We start from the raw sequence: 13,076 nt of genomic DNA, 5'->3' as shown, positions 1-13,076 counted from the left end.
GTTGGTCGGTAGCAGAAATAGTGTTGGAGAATTTTGACTGTCAGTGTGTGGAGTGTTGTGTGAAGCCATCAGAATTTAAACAGTGAAACAGTTGATTAAGCGGCGGATGGCCCGAAGAAAAATTAATGCATTTCTGTCTGTCTATACATATAAACCTGTGCGCTCGTGTCCGTTTGTCGTTTCCCACTTTGTCACACTTACATTATGTGTTTATGTAAGTGCAAATCTGAAGGTATTTAAGGTGCGAATTTACCCAGAAGGGGCTCTGCGCGATTCTATATATGCGCGGTCAGAGAGTGACAGTATTTGATGACTATGCAAACGGGAGAGATACGGAATGTGATTGAAGATACGTGTGTGAGATAAGGTGCAATTCTGAGATGAGGAATATGGATTCTTCAAAGTTCAAATATTCACAGAAAAATCTTTAATCACAGTACACACATGTCAGCACATACAACCATGATATTATTTTTTTCCCTACAGGGACAGTTGGCTAACCTATAGAACAGTAAGAGTAAACAGGATCAATGGACAACAAACTGTGTAAATGCAGATATAAATAAATCTCAATAAACAACGAGCATGAAATTAAAAGGGTGTATTCAAATGAGTGTCGTTATCTAATTTTGTTCAAGAACCTGATGGGTATCTGGCATCTGGTGGTCTTGTGCCTGGTGTTGCGAGTCCAGAGGCACTTATACCATCTACCTGATGGCAGCAGCGAGGAAAGTGCGCGGCTTGAGTGGTGAGAATCCGCAATGATAGACGCTGCTATCCCAAGGCAATGTTTTAGGTGGTGTAGTCAAACGTTGAGAGTGATCCAGCCGAGATATACTCGACCGAATCATCCCCCCCCCCCGCGTTGGATTTTCCGCTCAATGGCATTGCTGTTCCCATACCAGACCGCAATGCAGTCAATCAGCACTCCAGAGCCCTTAGTAGTTTGCCAATATTTCTGATGACATGCTGAATCTCCGCAGACCCATGAGTAAGCAAAGGCGACGCCGCGCCCCTTTGCTACCATACCTGTATGATAGGTCCCGGACAGGTCTTCTGGCAGGATTTTAAGGTTTATTTGTGAGTAAAGTAGAGGAGTTGGAGATTGGATATGTGACAGGCTGCGTGTAAATAGGTAACACGGAGAAGGTAGGTAAGGGTGTATATGCCTGCTCAGTTAATGGAGTGTTCATTAAACACAGATGCACGTTCACGAGAAATGGGTTATGTGTGCATGAAAGCTGGAAAGGGATCTGAATAGAGTGGTAAAATATTGTATGTTATTAGATGAAGAACTTATGAATTTACGCCCCGCTCCCTAATCAATAAATCAATCAACGCATCCCTGCCTATCTCGCAAACGGATGCTCTATCCCGCCGTTCTAATACAATAAAGTTTGCACTGGTGCGAGGAAAGAGTTAAATTTGATTCCTCTTAGCCATATACCAAGACATGTAACAAAAAACATCGATCTTTGTTAGACTTTTTTTAGTCTATAAAGTGGGAATATTTTGCGAAAGTACAGCAAAGACCATTGCCCAGTGATGTTTTACAACTCAGCGTGAGTACGGTTACAGACTGTAGATGTCCATAGACGCACTTTCCTGATGCTAGATACGGAAATCTTGATCTATTCCATATAGACATGTTGTCCTGTTTCTACGTGTTGTATCAAGTACAAAGTTTCCAAGAGATAAGATGGTACAGAGTCCGATAGGGTAAAACGTAACTCCCGGGAAACTAGTAAAAAGAAGGCTCATGAAGTGGGAAACAGGAAATAACCGACAGGCTTGGACAGAGAGAGAGAGGGAGACAGAGAGAGAGAGAGAAAGAGAGAGAGAGAGTATTTCGTATATTGCCTGCATTCCAATATAACAACTTCACTCTTGTATTAATCACCCTTTTCGATCTTGTCCACCAGTTACATCGCAACTAATTCCACTCCAGTGGTTTTGCCCTGTCCTTCCTGACCGTCTTATTAAACACTCCCTCTGCTTGCTTACCTACTGCCCTATCCTCCGACCGATCAGTCATTTTCCCGTACCCCTATGATATTCACCTGTAACCCTGATACCTCTAATCGAGCATATTATCTCAGTGGCTCGAATGTATCCACAGAATCTCATGTTCACTTCTCTGACTATGAAATTCCCGACCACAACTGCAGCCCCCTTCTCTCCCACCCCCATCCCCATCCCGTCTGAGCAATCGTGTCAGTTTCAGAGACAGAGACCCGATCGCTGTCGCTACACTAGTAGTTCGTCCCTCGCCACAGTTTCCAAAGTGGTATACTGATTATTGAGGTGGATCAAGGATGTAATCTACACTGGCTGCTCATTTCCTACCAGCTCCTGACTCACTCAGGTGTATGCCTCCTAAAACTTTGTGGTGATCATCTCCTTGCAGCCCTTATCTTTCACCTTCTCAGTGTCCCTTTCGACCCGACGATCATCGAGCTGCAATTCCAGTTCCTTATTGATTTCCATGAAGAAATACCGCTCGGTGCACCTGCTGAAGTTGTCATTATCCGGGAGAATATCAGGGAATATCAACATCTCATAAAAAGGAAACACATCTGCACCGGGACCATCCGCACTAACAGAGGAAGAACGAAAAATAAACTGATCAGATACTTGCTCGACAAAGCTTATTCTCTATGAAGACTTTCCATTCTAGCTAGAGAACATCTGCAGATGCTGGAAATCCGAGCAACACACACACACAAAATGCTGGAGAAATTCAGCAGATCAGGCAGCATCTATGGAAGATAAAATTCCGGGCCAAACCCCTTCGGCAGGACTGCAGAAGAAAAGTTGAGAAGTAGATTTGATTGGTGCGGAGAAGGAAAAGAGAGACACCCGGATAGGTGAAACCCAGATGAAGCAAAGAGCTGGGATTTGATTGGCGAAAGGGACAGAAGACCATGGAAAATAGAAAAAAAAAGTGGGTGAACGAGGAGCACCAGAGGGAGGGGATGGGCGGTCAAGGAGATTACATAAGAGAGGAGCAAGGGCATGGGAAATGGTGAAGTGGGAGTTTGAAAAATCGACACTCAGCTCGGACACTACAAAACCAGAATATAAGGTGTTGTTCCTCCAGCCTAAGTGTGACATGATCCCGGCAGTTGAGGAGACCATGGATAGACCGATCGGACTAGGAATGAGAAGTAGAATTCATTTCGGTGATCCCGCTGGTTCCGGCGGACAGATCGTAGGTGCTCGGTGAACTGGTCTCGCCGTTTTACAGGAGGCCACACCGGGAGCACCGCACAGAGTGTCGCCTGATCTGAAAGGACAGTTTGGGACCCTAATTGGTAGGGCTAGCGTTAGCACTTGTTTTGCTTACAATGATAAGTGCCGGGAGGGAGATCAGTGCAGCAGAGAAACACCTCAAGAAAGTGAGAGCAGCTTTAATGTTAATCACCCTCACGGTCCCGGGAGTAGGCTGCTCTCTGAGTCCCAATTCAAATGTGCAGTTGAACAAAAGCTGAAAGCCCTCGAACGTTCCGTTCGTAATCGCACTCACAGACCTCTGAATTGCCTCCTGTCTCGCTCCCAATTTGATTGGGACATCGGAAAATTAAAAACACATATATAACTCCATAGGAATCATGTAGACCTCATAGAAACATCGTTGTGATAATACCTCTGAGCTCAGTGCAGTTCATTTAGGAAGGGTGGGAAATGGAACTGGAAATCAATTTAGAGGCTGCACCTGGAAATGAATTTCCTGTCCTCACCATTTCTAAATCCTGGTACAGCAAGAGTATTTACGAAAAGGTAACGATGAAGAATCCCCGGCAATTTTTTTAATGCTCAGCACTACCCGTGAAGACTTTGGGGAGGATAAAAGTCTGACGGCGAGAGGCTGGGCGAGAGAGAGACGGGAAAGAAAGACGAGAAGAGTAGGAGGGAGAGACACTAGGGGAGCATGAAGGGAAGACGGTGAAAGTTCGAGGCGGAGAGAATAGAAGAAGAGTAGGACAATGGGCTGAGAGGGACGGAGAGAGAGCGATGCTGGGGAGCGCGGCAGGGAGAATGAGAATCGGGGAGAGAGACGTGAGGAAGACGGGGAATGAACCTGGAAGAACGAGACAGGGGAGTGAGAGACGGGTAGAAAAATCGAGGAAAATAGGAGGGAGAGAGACTAGGGGAGCATGAATGGCAGACATTGAGAGATCGAAGGGGAGAGAATGGAATAGAGTGGGATAATGGGCTGAGAGGGACGGAGAGAGAGTGATGCTGTAGAGAGTGGCTGGGGGAATGAGGATCCGGGAGAGAGACGTGAGGAAGACGGGGAACGAAACTGGAAGAGAAGAGACAGGGGAGAGAGAGTCGGGGAGAGCGAGATTGTGGTGAGTGGAAATGGGGGAAGAGACACTGAGGACAGCGAGAGACACGGGCGAGAGTGAGAGAGACTGGGGAGAGCGAAACCGATTTGAGAGAGCGAGAGGGAAAGGGAGAGAGATGTTGAGCAGAAAGGGAGACCAGGGGGAGAGATAATGGAGTAAAACTGAGAAAAAGAGAGAGTAGGAGCGAAGAGAGTCTGTGTGGAGAGCGATCCAGAGGGGAGGGTGTAAGGGGCAGAGACCTTTGGGAGCGAGAGACCGTGGTTGGGGTCCCGGAAGATTGACTGTAGGAATAGGGGGAGAGAGAGATTGTTTTAGATATTGGCCCTATCCCCCAGCTCACTATGTGTGTGCTGACCATGATGACAATCTGTTACTGCATGCTTGCCTGAATGTGTGTCGGTCGCCTCATTGACTAAATCCCCAAAGGTTTAAACCACCTTACTGCTCTTTGACCTAAAGTCTCCTCCTCCTTGTTATCCACACGTCTGAGAATATCGCCATACCAACTTCCTGATATAATTCGCTCTATCAGTCTCTCTCTTGCTCTCATTCGCCTGCTGTCCATCATTTCGGTTCTCTGTTGCGCTCCCTCCCGGCGGTCCATCACCGCTCAATTGCTGACAGCAGTTATAAAGGTATGTGCCTTTACGGTATCGTGATAGATGTTGTGAAGCCGTGCACCCTCCCGCTCTGGCAGCGGCTGTAGTAGTATCTGCATTCTTACCGTACGGGGTTTTGTGTTCTAAAGCTCAGTTAAAGTTCTCTAGCTGGAAGACAGTTGAAGGTGGCAGAGGGAATGAGAACCTATAGGTAGAGAAGGAGGAGAAAAAGAGCGTGTACGTAATGACGGGTCACAACAGGAGCAGGAGTGTTTCACACAGACGAAATTATACTCAGGGATCAGGCAATGTTGTCAAAATCGAGAAGCAGGGATAACAGGCTCGCCTGAACTTTCAATTTAATAAGAGAGGGATAATTTATGCAAAGGAAAATTCTATGGATAAGAACAAACAGGGGCCGACACTATTCATTGGGATTCTGAGTTTGTATGTGTTGTTTTTGGACTTCGAGGATCTAAGAGATTTTCTCATGTTTATTTTGTCATCTGTTCATCACATTGTTTGTTTTCTACCTCTCTTCATAAAAATCCGATTCAATGGGTATTTCACCGCATTCTTCAGTTCCTCTCTGAATTTGCTCTGAGTCAGTCCGTAAATACAAGTGTTGGTGCAGGAACTGAGAACCTGCAGCATCGCTGAAATTTCTTCTGCGATGTAACAGGGGTCCGGGACAGAATAAACAAAACTCAATGAAATTCGTTGATAGATATAAAATACCACCCGTGTTACCCACAGCAAGATGAAACTACCGGATATGCTGAAGAGCAAAATGATGGATTTGCGACGGTTTGCTATCTCCCGGCCCCTGTCAGTCTCTCCACTGTTTTGTCCTCGGAGCCCCCTGCGGGCTCGACTGGCAGCTAGAATCCGCCTGACGGTCAGTATATTGAACAGCAAAATCAGAAAGAATGGGGTACAAGGGGTTAAAATGCGGTAAGACAATTCAAATGCGGCCCATGCGGGAGAGTTTTCGAAACTCGATGTAAGAGCACAATACCAGGGAACGCCATGAATTAACTCTCTACGCTCGTATACAAAGTACCAGGGAACACTCTCCAAACAGGCCAGCGCACTCACTGTCCCGATAACCACAGTCGCCGTTCTCTCGGTGCAATATTTTGTTTTCAGCTTCTCAATGCAAATAGCCACAAATCGATCGACGGTGAAAGCGACAGTCAGCCAGACAGAGGTCGCGGTGCTCGCAAATACCAGCCATCCACCGAAACTGCACACAGGAGTGATGAAAAGGAATGATCGGGGAAAATAAAACGATGCAGTCCACCCCAGCAGCGGATCGGAGATAACGACCAGGAGATCGGCCGCTGCCATTCCCACCATGTACCGAGAGACACATTTGGAGAGACCGCACTTTCCCCGGAGCAAGATCACAATCGCCACCAAGTTCGCTGCATGAGAGAGAGGGAACAGAAAGTTGAGAAAAAAGAACTCCTCACATTTGCTAAATTGTTACTACCAAAAGATCGTTTTATTGTTACACCTAACTCAGACACCCGTTCAAGTACAACTGCAGACAATCAATTCGTTTAGTATTAGCTGGCTGTGCAAACACAGTATTCCCAAATACAGGGCAGCTGCCACAAGACCAAAGTACGGAAAACAGAACATCAAATTATTGAACGCAAACACCAGGAAGAACGCTGTCTAACCCGTTCAATTCCACAGATGTTGGCCGATTCGCTAAATTCTTGCAGCAGTTTGTTTTCGATCCGGATTCCAGAATACACATTCCCGGTGTTTCCATTCCATTCCTGAAATGCAGAACACCGGGACTGGACAGGTGACAGTGGAAACCAGCGACAGAAGCGATCACAATATTATAATTAAACTTCAATTCCCACCAACGGCAGGTGACACTGCGGCCTACCGGGAATTCCAAAGGCTGAAATAAAAGGACAGTAGACTTCCTTTATCTGCCAGATGAGAGAACAATCCATTTCAGTGAGAATGTATTAATTCTCTTACTCCTGAATCCACAGCTCGGGCAGACACTTTGAGCTGATTTCGTCAAAACGGCCCTGGTTTATACAAATTATCGGTCTCCTGAGATATGGTTGCATCCCTGACTAACTTTCTTAGTTACAGCTTCTTGAACAAACACTTTAATTTAAAATTATTGTCTCTGATGTAAGTATTCGGCCGATCGAAGACAACTGCAACAAAAATGTTTGGGCATTATATAGATGATTCATCTGGAGGAAATAATGCGGGAGCTCTAATGACAAAGACTGACTTCATCACGGAGCAGTCACATTTACAGATTTCAGGGATTTGCTGACTAATTGTACATCTGTAAACGAGGTGCACCGACACCGCCCGACCGACACCGAACTTCTGCCCCTGCCGTTTCCCATTTTGAACTGCCCTTCAATGCTTCAACACCTTTCTGGCCAAACACACACACACACACTCTCTCTCTCACGCACACACACACACACACACACACACACACACACACACACGCACACACACACACACACACACACACACACACACATACACACACACAGACACACACACACACACACACACACACACACACACACACACACACACACACACACACAAACGAAACACAGATATGAACAGAGATATAACAGACAGATGAACGTCGTGTTAGCAACGGACAAATGAACACGTTGCTGATGTAGAAAAAATATGAAACCATTTGCAGATGCTGTAAATCCTAAACAACACACACGATGTTCTGGCAAATCTCTGCTGAGTTCATCCAGCATTTTGTGATTTTGCTGATGTAAAATAATTGTGTACATATCACAAATCTGTCAGAGGTGTAACGAAAACTGAGAAGAAATGTTTCATGCTGCAAATAAGTGGGCATACCGGAAACTAATTAAAAATTAGTCTCCCCAGTATAAGAAACATCCTCTCCCAATCTTCTCTATCTATGTTCAATATTCGATAGGTTTCAATGAGATCCCCCTTCATTCTTCTAAACTCAAGAGAGTACAGGCCAAGAGCCATCAAATTCTCCTCATTGATAAACATTTATTCCGATGGACCTCTATAAACCCTCTCCAATGCCAGCACATTTTTTTCTTAGATAAAGGGCCCAAATCTGCTCACACCGCTCCGTGTGGTCTGACCAATGGTTATAACGCCCCAGGATTACACCCTTGCTTTTATATTATAGTTCTCCTGAAATGAAAGCGACCACAGACTCAGCCCTCAAGTCAACCATTAGATAATCCTGAACAAGGAGTCCCAGGTTCCTTTGCACCTCTGAGTGTTAAACTTTCTCTCCATTTAGAAAATAGTCTATGCCTTTATCCTTCTACCAAAGTGCATGACTATATAAACACTTCCCTACACTATATTCCATCTTCTCATTCTCCTAGTCTGTCTCAGCCTTCTGCAGATTTTAGCTTCCTGAACGCTACCTTCCCCTGCAACTCTCTTTGGGTAATACTGAATCTTGGCATAAAGCCATCAATTCTGTCATCCAAATCACTGACATATAACATGAAAAGAATCGGCTCCGACAAAGTGGCCCCGTTGAACACTGCTAAGTGACTGCAGCAAACCAGAAAAGTCCCCTTATTCTCACTTCTGCCAGTTAGCCAACCTTCTATCTATGCTAGTATCTTTCCAGTAGTGCCGTGGGCTCTTAATTTGCGAAGCAGACTCATGTGAGGCACCTTGTCAAAGCCCTTCTGAAAATCCAAGTAATCAACATCCACAGATTTTCTGTTGTTTATCCTGCTTGTGATTTCCTCAAAGAATTCCAACAGATTTGTTAGGCATGATTTCCTCTGAAGGAAACCACTCTGATTTTGCTGGCTTTATCATGTGCCTCCAACTACACCAAAACCTCATCCTTAATAATAACTCCAGCACCTCCAACTACTGAAGTCAGGATGATTGGCTAATAATTCTCTTTCTTTTGCCTCCCTCCCTTAAAGTGTGGAGTGATATTTGCATTTTTCCAATCTTCCAGAGCCATTGTAGAACCTAATGATTATTGAAAGATCATGATTAATACCTCTACAGCCTCCTCTGCTACCTCTTTCAGAACCTGAGAGTGTAGTCCATCCGGTCCTGGTGACTTATCTAACATTCAAACTTTCAACTTCCAAAGCACCTTCTCCTTAGTAATAACAACACTCAATTATGCCCCCAATATTTCTGGATTTTTGGCATACTCCTAGTGCCTTATACAGTGAAAACAGACAGAAAATACGTATTAAGTTTGTCTGCCATTTCTTTTCCCGCATTACTACCTCTCCAGCGCAATTTCCCAGTGGCCCGATGTCCACTCTCGTCTCTCCTTTACTTTTTATATTCCAGAAAAAATAGTTTTGGCATCATCACATTATTGGCTAACTTATGTTCATATTTTATCTATTCTCTCTTTCTGACGTTTAGTTGTGCATTGTTAGTTTTTAAAAGCTTCGCAATCCTCCAACTTCCCACAATGTTTGCTTTATTGTTTGTTCTCTCATTTCACTCTATGCAGTCTTTGACTTCGGTTGTCAGCCACAGTTACCTTTAGAATACTTGGGGATGTATCTATCCTGCGCCTTCTGAATTGCTCCCAGATACACCAACCATTGTTGTTCTGCTGTAATCCCTCGTACTGTCCCCTTCCAATTAAACTTGGCCAGCTCCGCTCTCATGCTTCTGTTACAGCATTCATTTTTTCCACTGAAATACTAATATATCCGACTTTATTTTCTCCCTCGCAATCTGCAGGCTGAATTTACCATATTACGATACCTGTCTCATTTACCTAAAACTTCCTAATGAAATCTGGTTCATAACACAGCAATCAATCCAGAATTGCTTTTCACCTGGTGGCCTCAACCACAACAGGTTCCAGAAACCCAACTTGAACGCTTTCCACAAATTCCATCTCTTGGGGTTCGGCACCAACATGAATTTCTCAATCTACCTGCATATTGAAATACCCCATGACTATTGTAACATTTCCATTTTTATATGCCTCTTCTGTCTGCTGTTGTGATTTGTACCCCACATCTAGGCCGCTGTTCGAAGTCCTGGATATAATTCCCATCAGGTTCTCGTTCCCCTTGCAGTTTCTTAACTCTACCCACAAGGATACTCCATCTTCCAATCGAATGTTTCCTATTTCATTTTTTACTAACAAAGCCACTCCACCCTCTCTGCCTACCTGTCTGTCCTTTCCTTACAATGTATTTTTTGACGTTAATCTCCCAACTATTAATTTATTTCATTCACGGTTCAGTGATGCCCACAATGTCATAACTGTAATCTTTAACTTCTACCTTATTCCATAAACTGTACAGTGTGCATTCAGATATTATACCTTCAGACATTTATTCCTTACCCTCTACGATTTTGCTACCATGTCAGACTTCAACTCATCCCAGTGGCTGCAACTTTGCCCTATCATCTGCCTGTCCTTCCTCACAGATTCACTACACTCTGCATCTACTTGTATATCAAATGCCCCGTCATCAGACCTGTAATTCCAGTTTCCTTCCTCCCTGCCTGATTAGTTTAACCATCCCCCACAGCTCCAGCAAACCTGCCCACAAGGATATTGGTGCCCCTTGGCTTCAGGTGTCATCTATCCTTTTTGTATAGATCATAAATTCCGATCTTAGGCTATTAGTTTCAAGAAAATTAGACCATCATTGTTTAACGTTCTCATGGGTTTCATAACTAGTGGAAATAACAGTGTTAGGCCACCATTAAAATGGATCCTTAGCATTCTGTTTTGAAACACACGCTGTTGATCTGACGTAACTCAATCCAAGATTCTTCTCTCCTTCCAGGACTTTGCTTTATTTCTACTTCTGACTGCAAGTTTATTGGACTGGATGGTTGTTCATCCTGTAGGGGAGGGATGATCCTGTGCATCTGTTTTTCTTGCGTCATTTCTGGGATTTCTATTATTCATGTAGTTTTTGCTTTTAAGGCCGTGCACATAAGGGAACCAAGGGATCAGAGGTTTCCCATCATTTTAAGTGCATAAAGGTGGACCAATCTAATGAAATCATGTTTGCAATGTCGGGTATCAACATCTTTATTCAATTAGGTAATAGTATTTAACTATTAATTCATAACTACGTACGTAATTTTGTACGTACAAAAATTGATCTCTGTGATTTAAAAAAACAATAATCCCACAGAAATAATCTTTTTTTTTACAACGGATGGTCTTCTGTGTTCTTCCTGGTGAGGCTTTAATTAGAAATCCTTTATTGCTTGTTTGCTAATATTTTCTCCTTTTTCTACTATTGTTTAGGTTTAGGCCGCTTCAATGCTAACTCAGAGGGAAAGGATGTCTAATTCAACGCAGACAAATTCATCTCTCAGCAACCTAACAGACATCAAAAGAGGGAGCGCTTACAAAACAGTTGAAGTAATCTTTATTGTGATTGCAGCATTATCTTTGAGTCTGGTGACCATTATCGGAAACATTCTGGTTATGCTTTCTATCAAATTAAACAGACAGTTACAAACAATTAACAACTATTTTATTTTCAGCTTAGCCTCTGCTGATTTGATTATTGGTGCGTTCTCCATGAACCTTTACACCATTTACATCGTCTTTGGCTACTGGCCTATGGGCCCAGTGGTGTGTGATTTATGGCTGGCTCTAGATTATGTTGTTAGTTCTGCATCTGTCATGAACCTTCTTATCATCAGCTTTGACCGATATTTCTGTGTGACAAAGCCTCTCAGCTACCCTGCGAAGAGAACCACCAAGATGGCACGGATGATGATTGCAGCTGCTTGGGTGCTGTCATTTATCCTGTGGGCTCCTGCCATTCTCTTCTGGCAGTTCATTGTAGGTGGGCGGACTGTTGAAGAAGGTGAGTGTCACATACAGTTCTTATCAAATCCACTTGTCACTTTTGGTACTGGAATAGCAGCCTTCTATCTACCAGTTATTACCATGACTATTTTGTATCTGCACATATCCCGTGCGAGCAAGAGTCGGATCAGGAAGGATAAGAAAGAGCCAGAGTCATGTTGTTCTCCCAGTCTAGTGCGAGGCAAAACAATGAAACCAAATAACAACAACATTTCCAGTGTACCTGATGAGATGCAGAATGTCAAAACACAGAACGGCAAGGCAGCTTGTGAAGTAATGACGGATCATTGTGGCCAAGGACAGGAAAAGGGGGTCCCAAATGACTCGACTTCCCTCAGTGTCGTCCCTTCCATCCAGACGGAGGAAAGAACGATTGATGAAAGCTCAAACGTCTCCAGTGTACAGAGGCATTTTAGCAATGGCAGCTCCAAGCTCTCCAACATAAAGGTTGTCACGAAATCCCAGAAGAGTGACTACTGTGCTACCGCAATTGAAATGGTTTCAGACAACAGCAATAAGAATGGTAAAGATAGAGAGCGCACCGCAGCCCACAAGATCATTAAAATAACAAAGACCCCTGCTGAGAAAAAGAAGGGAGCTGTAACCCGGGAGAATAAGGTGACCAGGACCATCTTGGCTATTCTGCTGTCATGTATCATCACCTGGACCCCATACAGTGTCATGGTTATCATTAACACTATATGTTCAGACTGCGTCCCTAACACAGTATGGACCATTGGATACTGGCTCTGTTACATCAACAGTACTCTCAACCCAGCCTGCTATGCACTATTTAATTCTACCTTCAAGAAAACCTTCAAACATCTTCTCTTCTGTCAATATAAAAATATTGGTGCAACAAGATAAAATCAACAACAAACTCATCTCCATGAACATTTTATACATGCTATAGATGACTTTCATAATGTTTATCACTAATGTATGCAAGTAAAATGTTCAACACGCCACGTTATGCCTCAAATAGACATTACATGTAATATAGTGAAAGTACACTTGAGTTATGTCCAATGAATTTCTAATTTCTCTTTAAATGAAGAGTGTGCTGATTAGTATAATGTTTCTGTGTGAAATCATAAACGAATCTGCCCAAATTTCAAATATAGTGCGTAATTGGGGCAGACGGAATTGTACATTTTGGCCCGATTAAATGGCTGCCCCAATGAGCCGAAGTTTCCTGGAAATAGTTAACACGGTATAAAAAAAAAGACAAACTTCCATATAAATAAGTAACAAACTATG

The 13,076-nt window shown here is 43.7% G+C and overlaps 1 protein-coding gene across 2 annotated transcripts; it reads left to right on the top strand.

The window, feature by feature from the left end:
- Window positions 1-2,407: 2,407 nt before the first annotated feature.
- LOC140723209 (muscarinic acetylcholine receptor M2-like) lies at window positions 2,408-12,683 on the top strand. 2 transcript variants are annotated; one of them, XM_073037820.1, is made up of 2 exons: window positions 2,408-2,468; window positions 11,326-12,683. In XM_073037820.1, exon 2 carries the CDS (start codon window positions 11,427-11,429, stop codon window positions 12,681-12,683), a length of 1,257 nt encoding a protein of 418 aa, XP_072893921.1. In that variant the 5' UTR covers window positions 2,408-2,468; window positions 11,326-11,426. The 2 variants fall into 2 exon arrangements, with proteins under 2 accessions (XP_072893921.1, XP_072893920.1); XM_073037819.1 differs by lacking the exon at window positions 2,408-2,468 and having other exon boundaries at window positions 11,280-12,683.
- The last annotated feature ends 393 nt before the right edge of the window (window positions 12,684-13,076 follow it).

This window comes from Hemitrygon akajei, unplaced genomic scaffold (genome assembly GCF_048418815.1).
Source record: "Hemitrygon akajei unplaced genomic scaffold, sHemAka1.3 Scf000104, whole genome shotgun sequence".
NCBI lineage: Eukaryota > Metazoa > Chordata > Chondrichthyes > Myliobatiformes > Dasyatidae > Hemitrygon > Hemitrygon akajei.
This window is presented reverse-complemented; position numbering and strand designations above follow the sequence as displayed.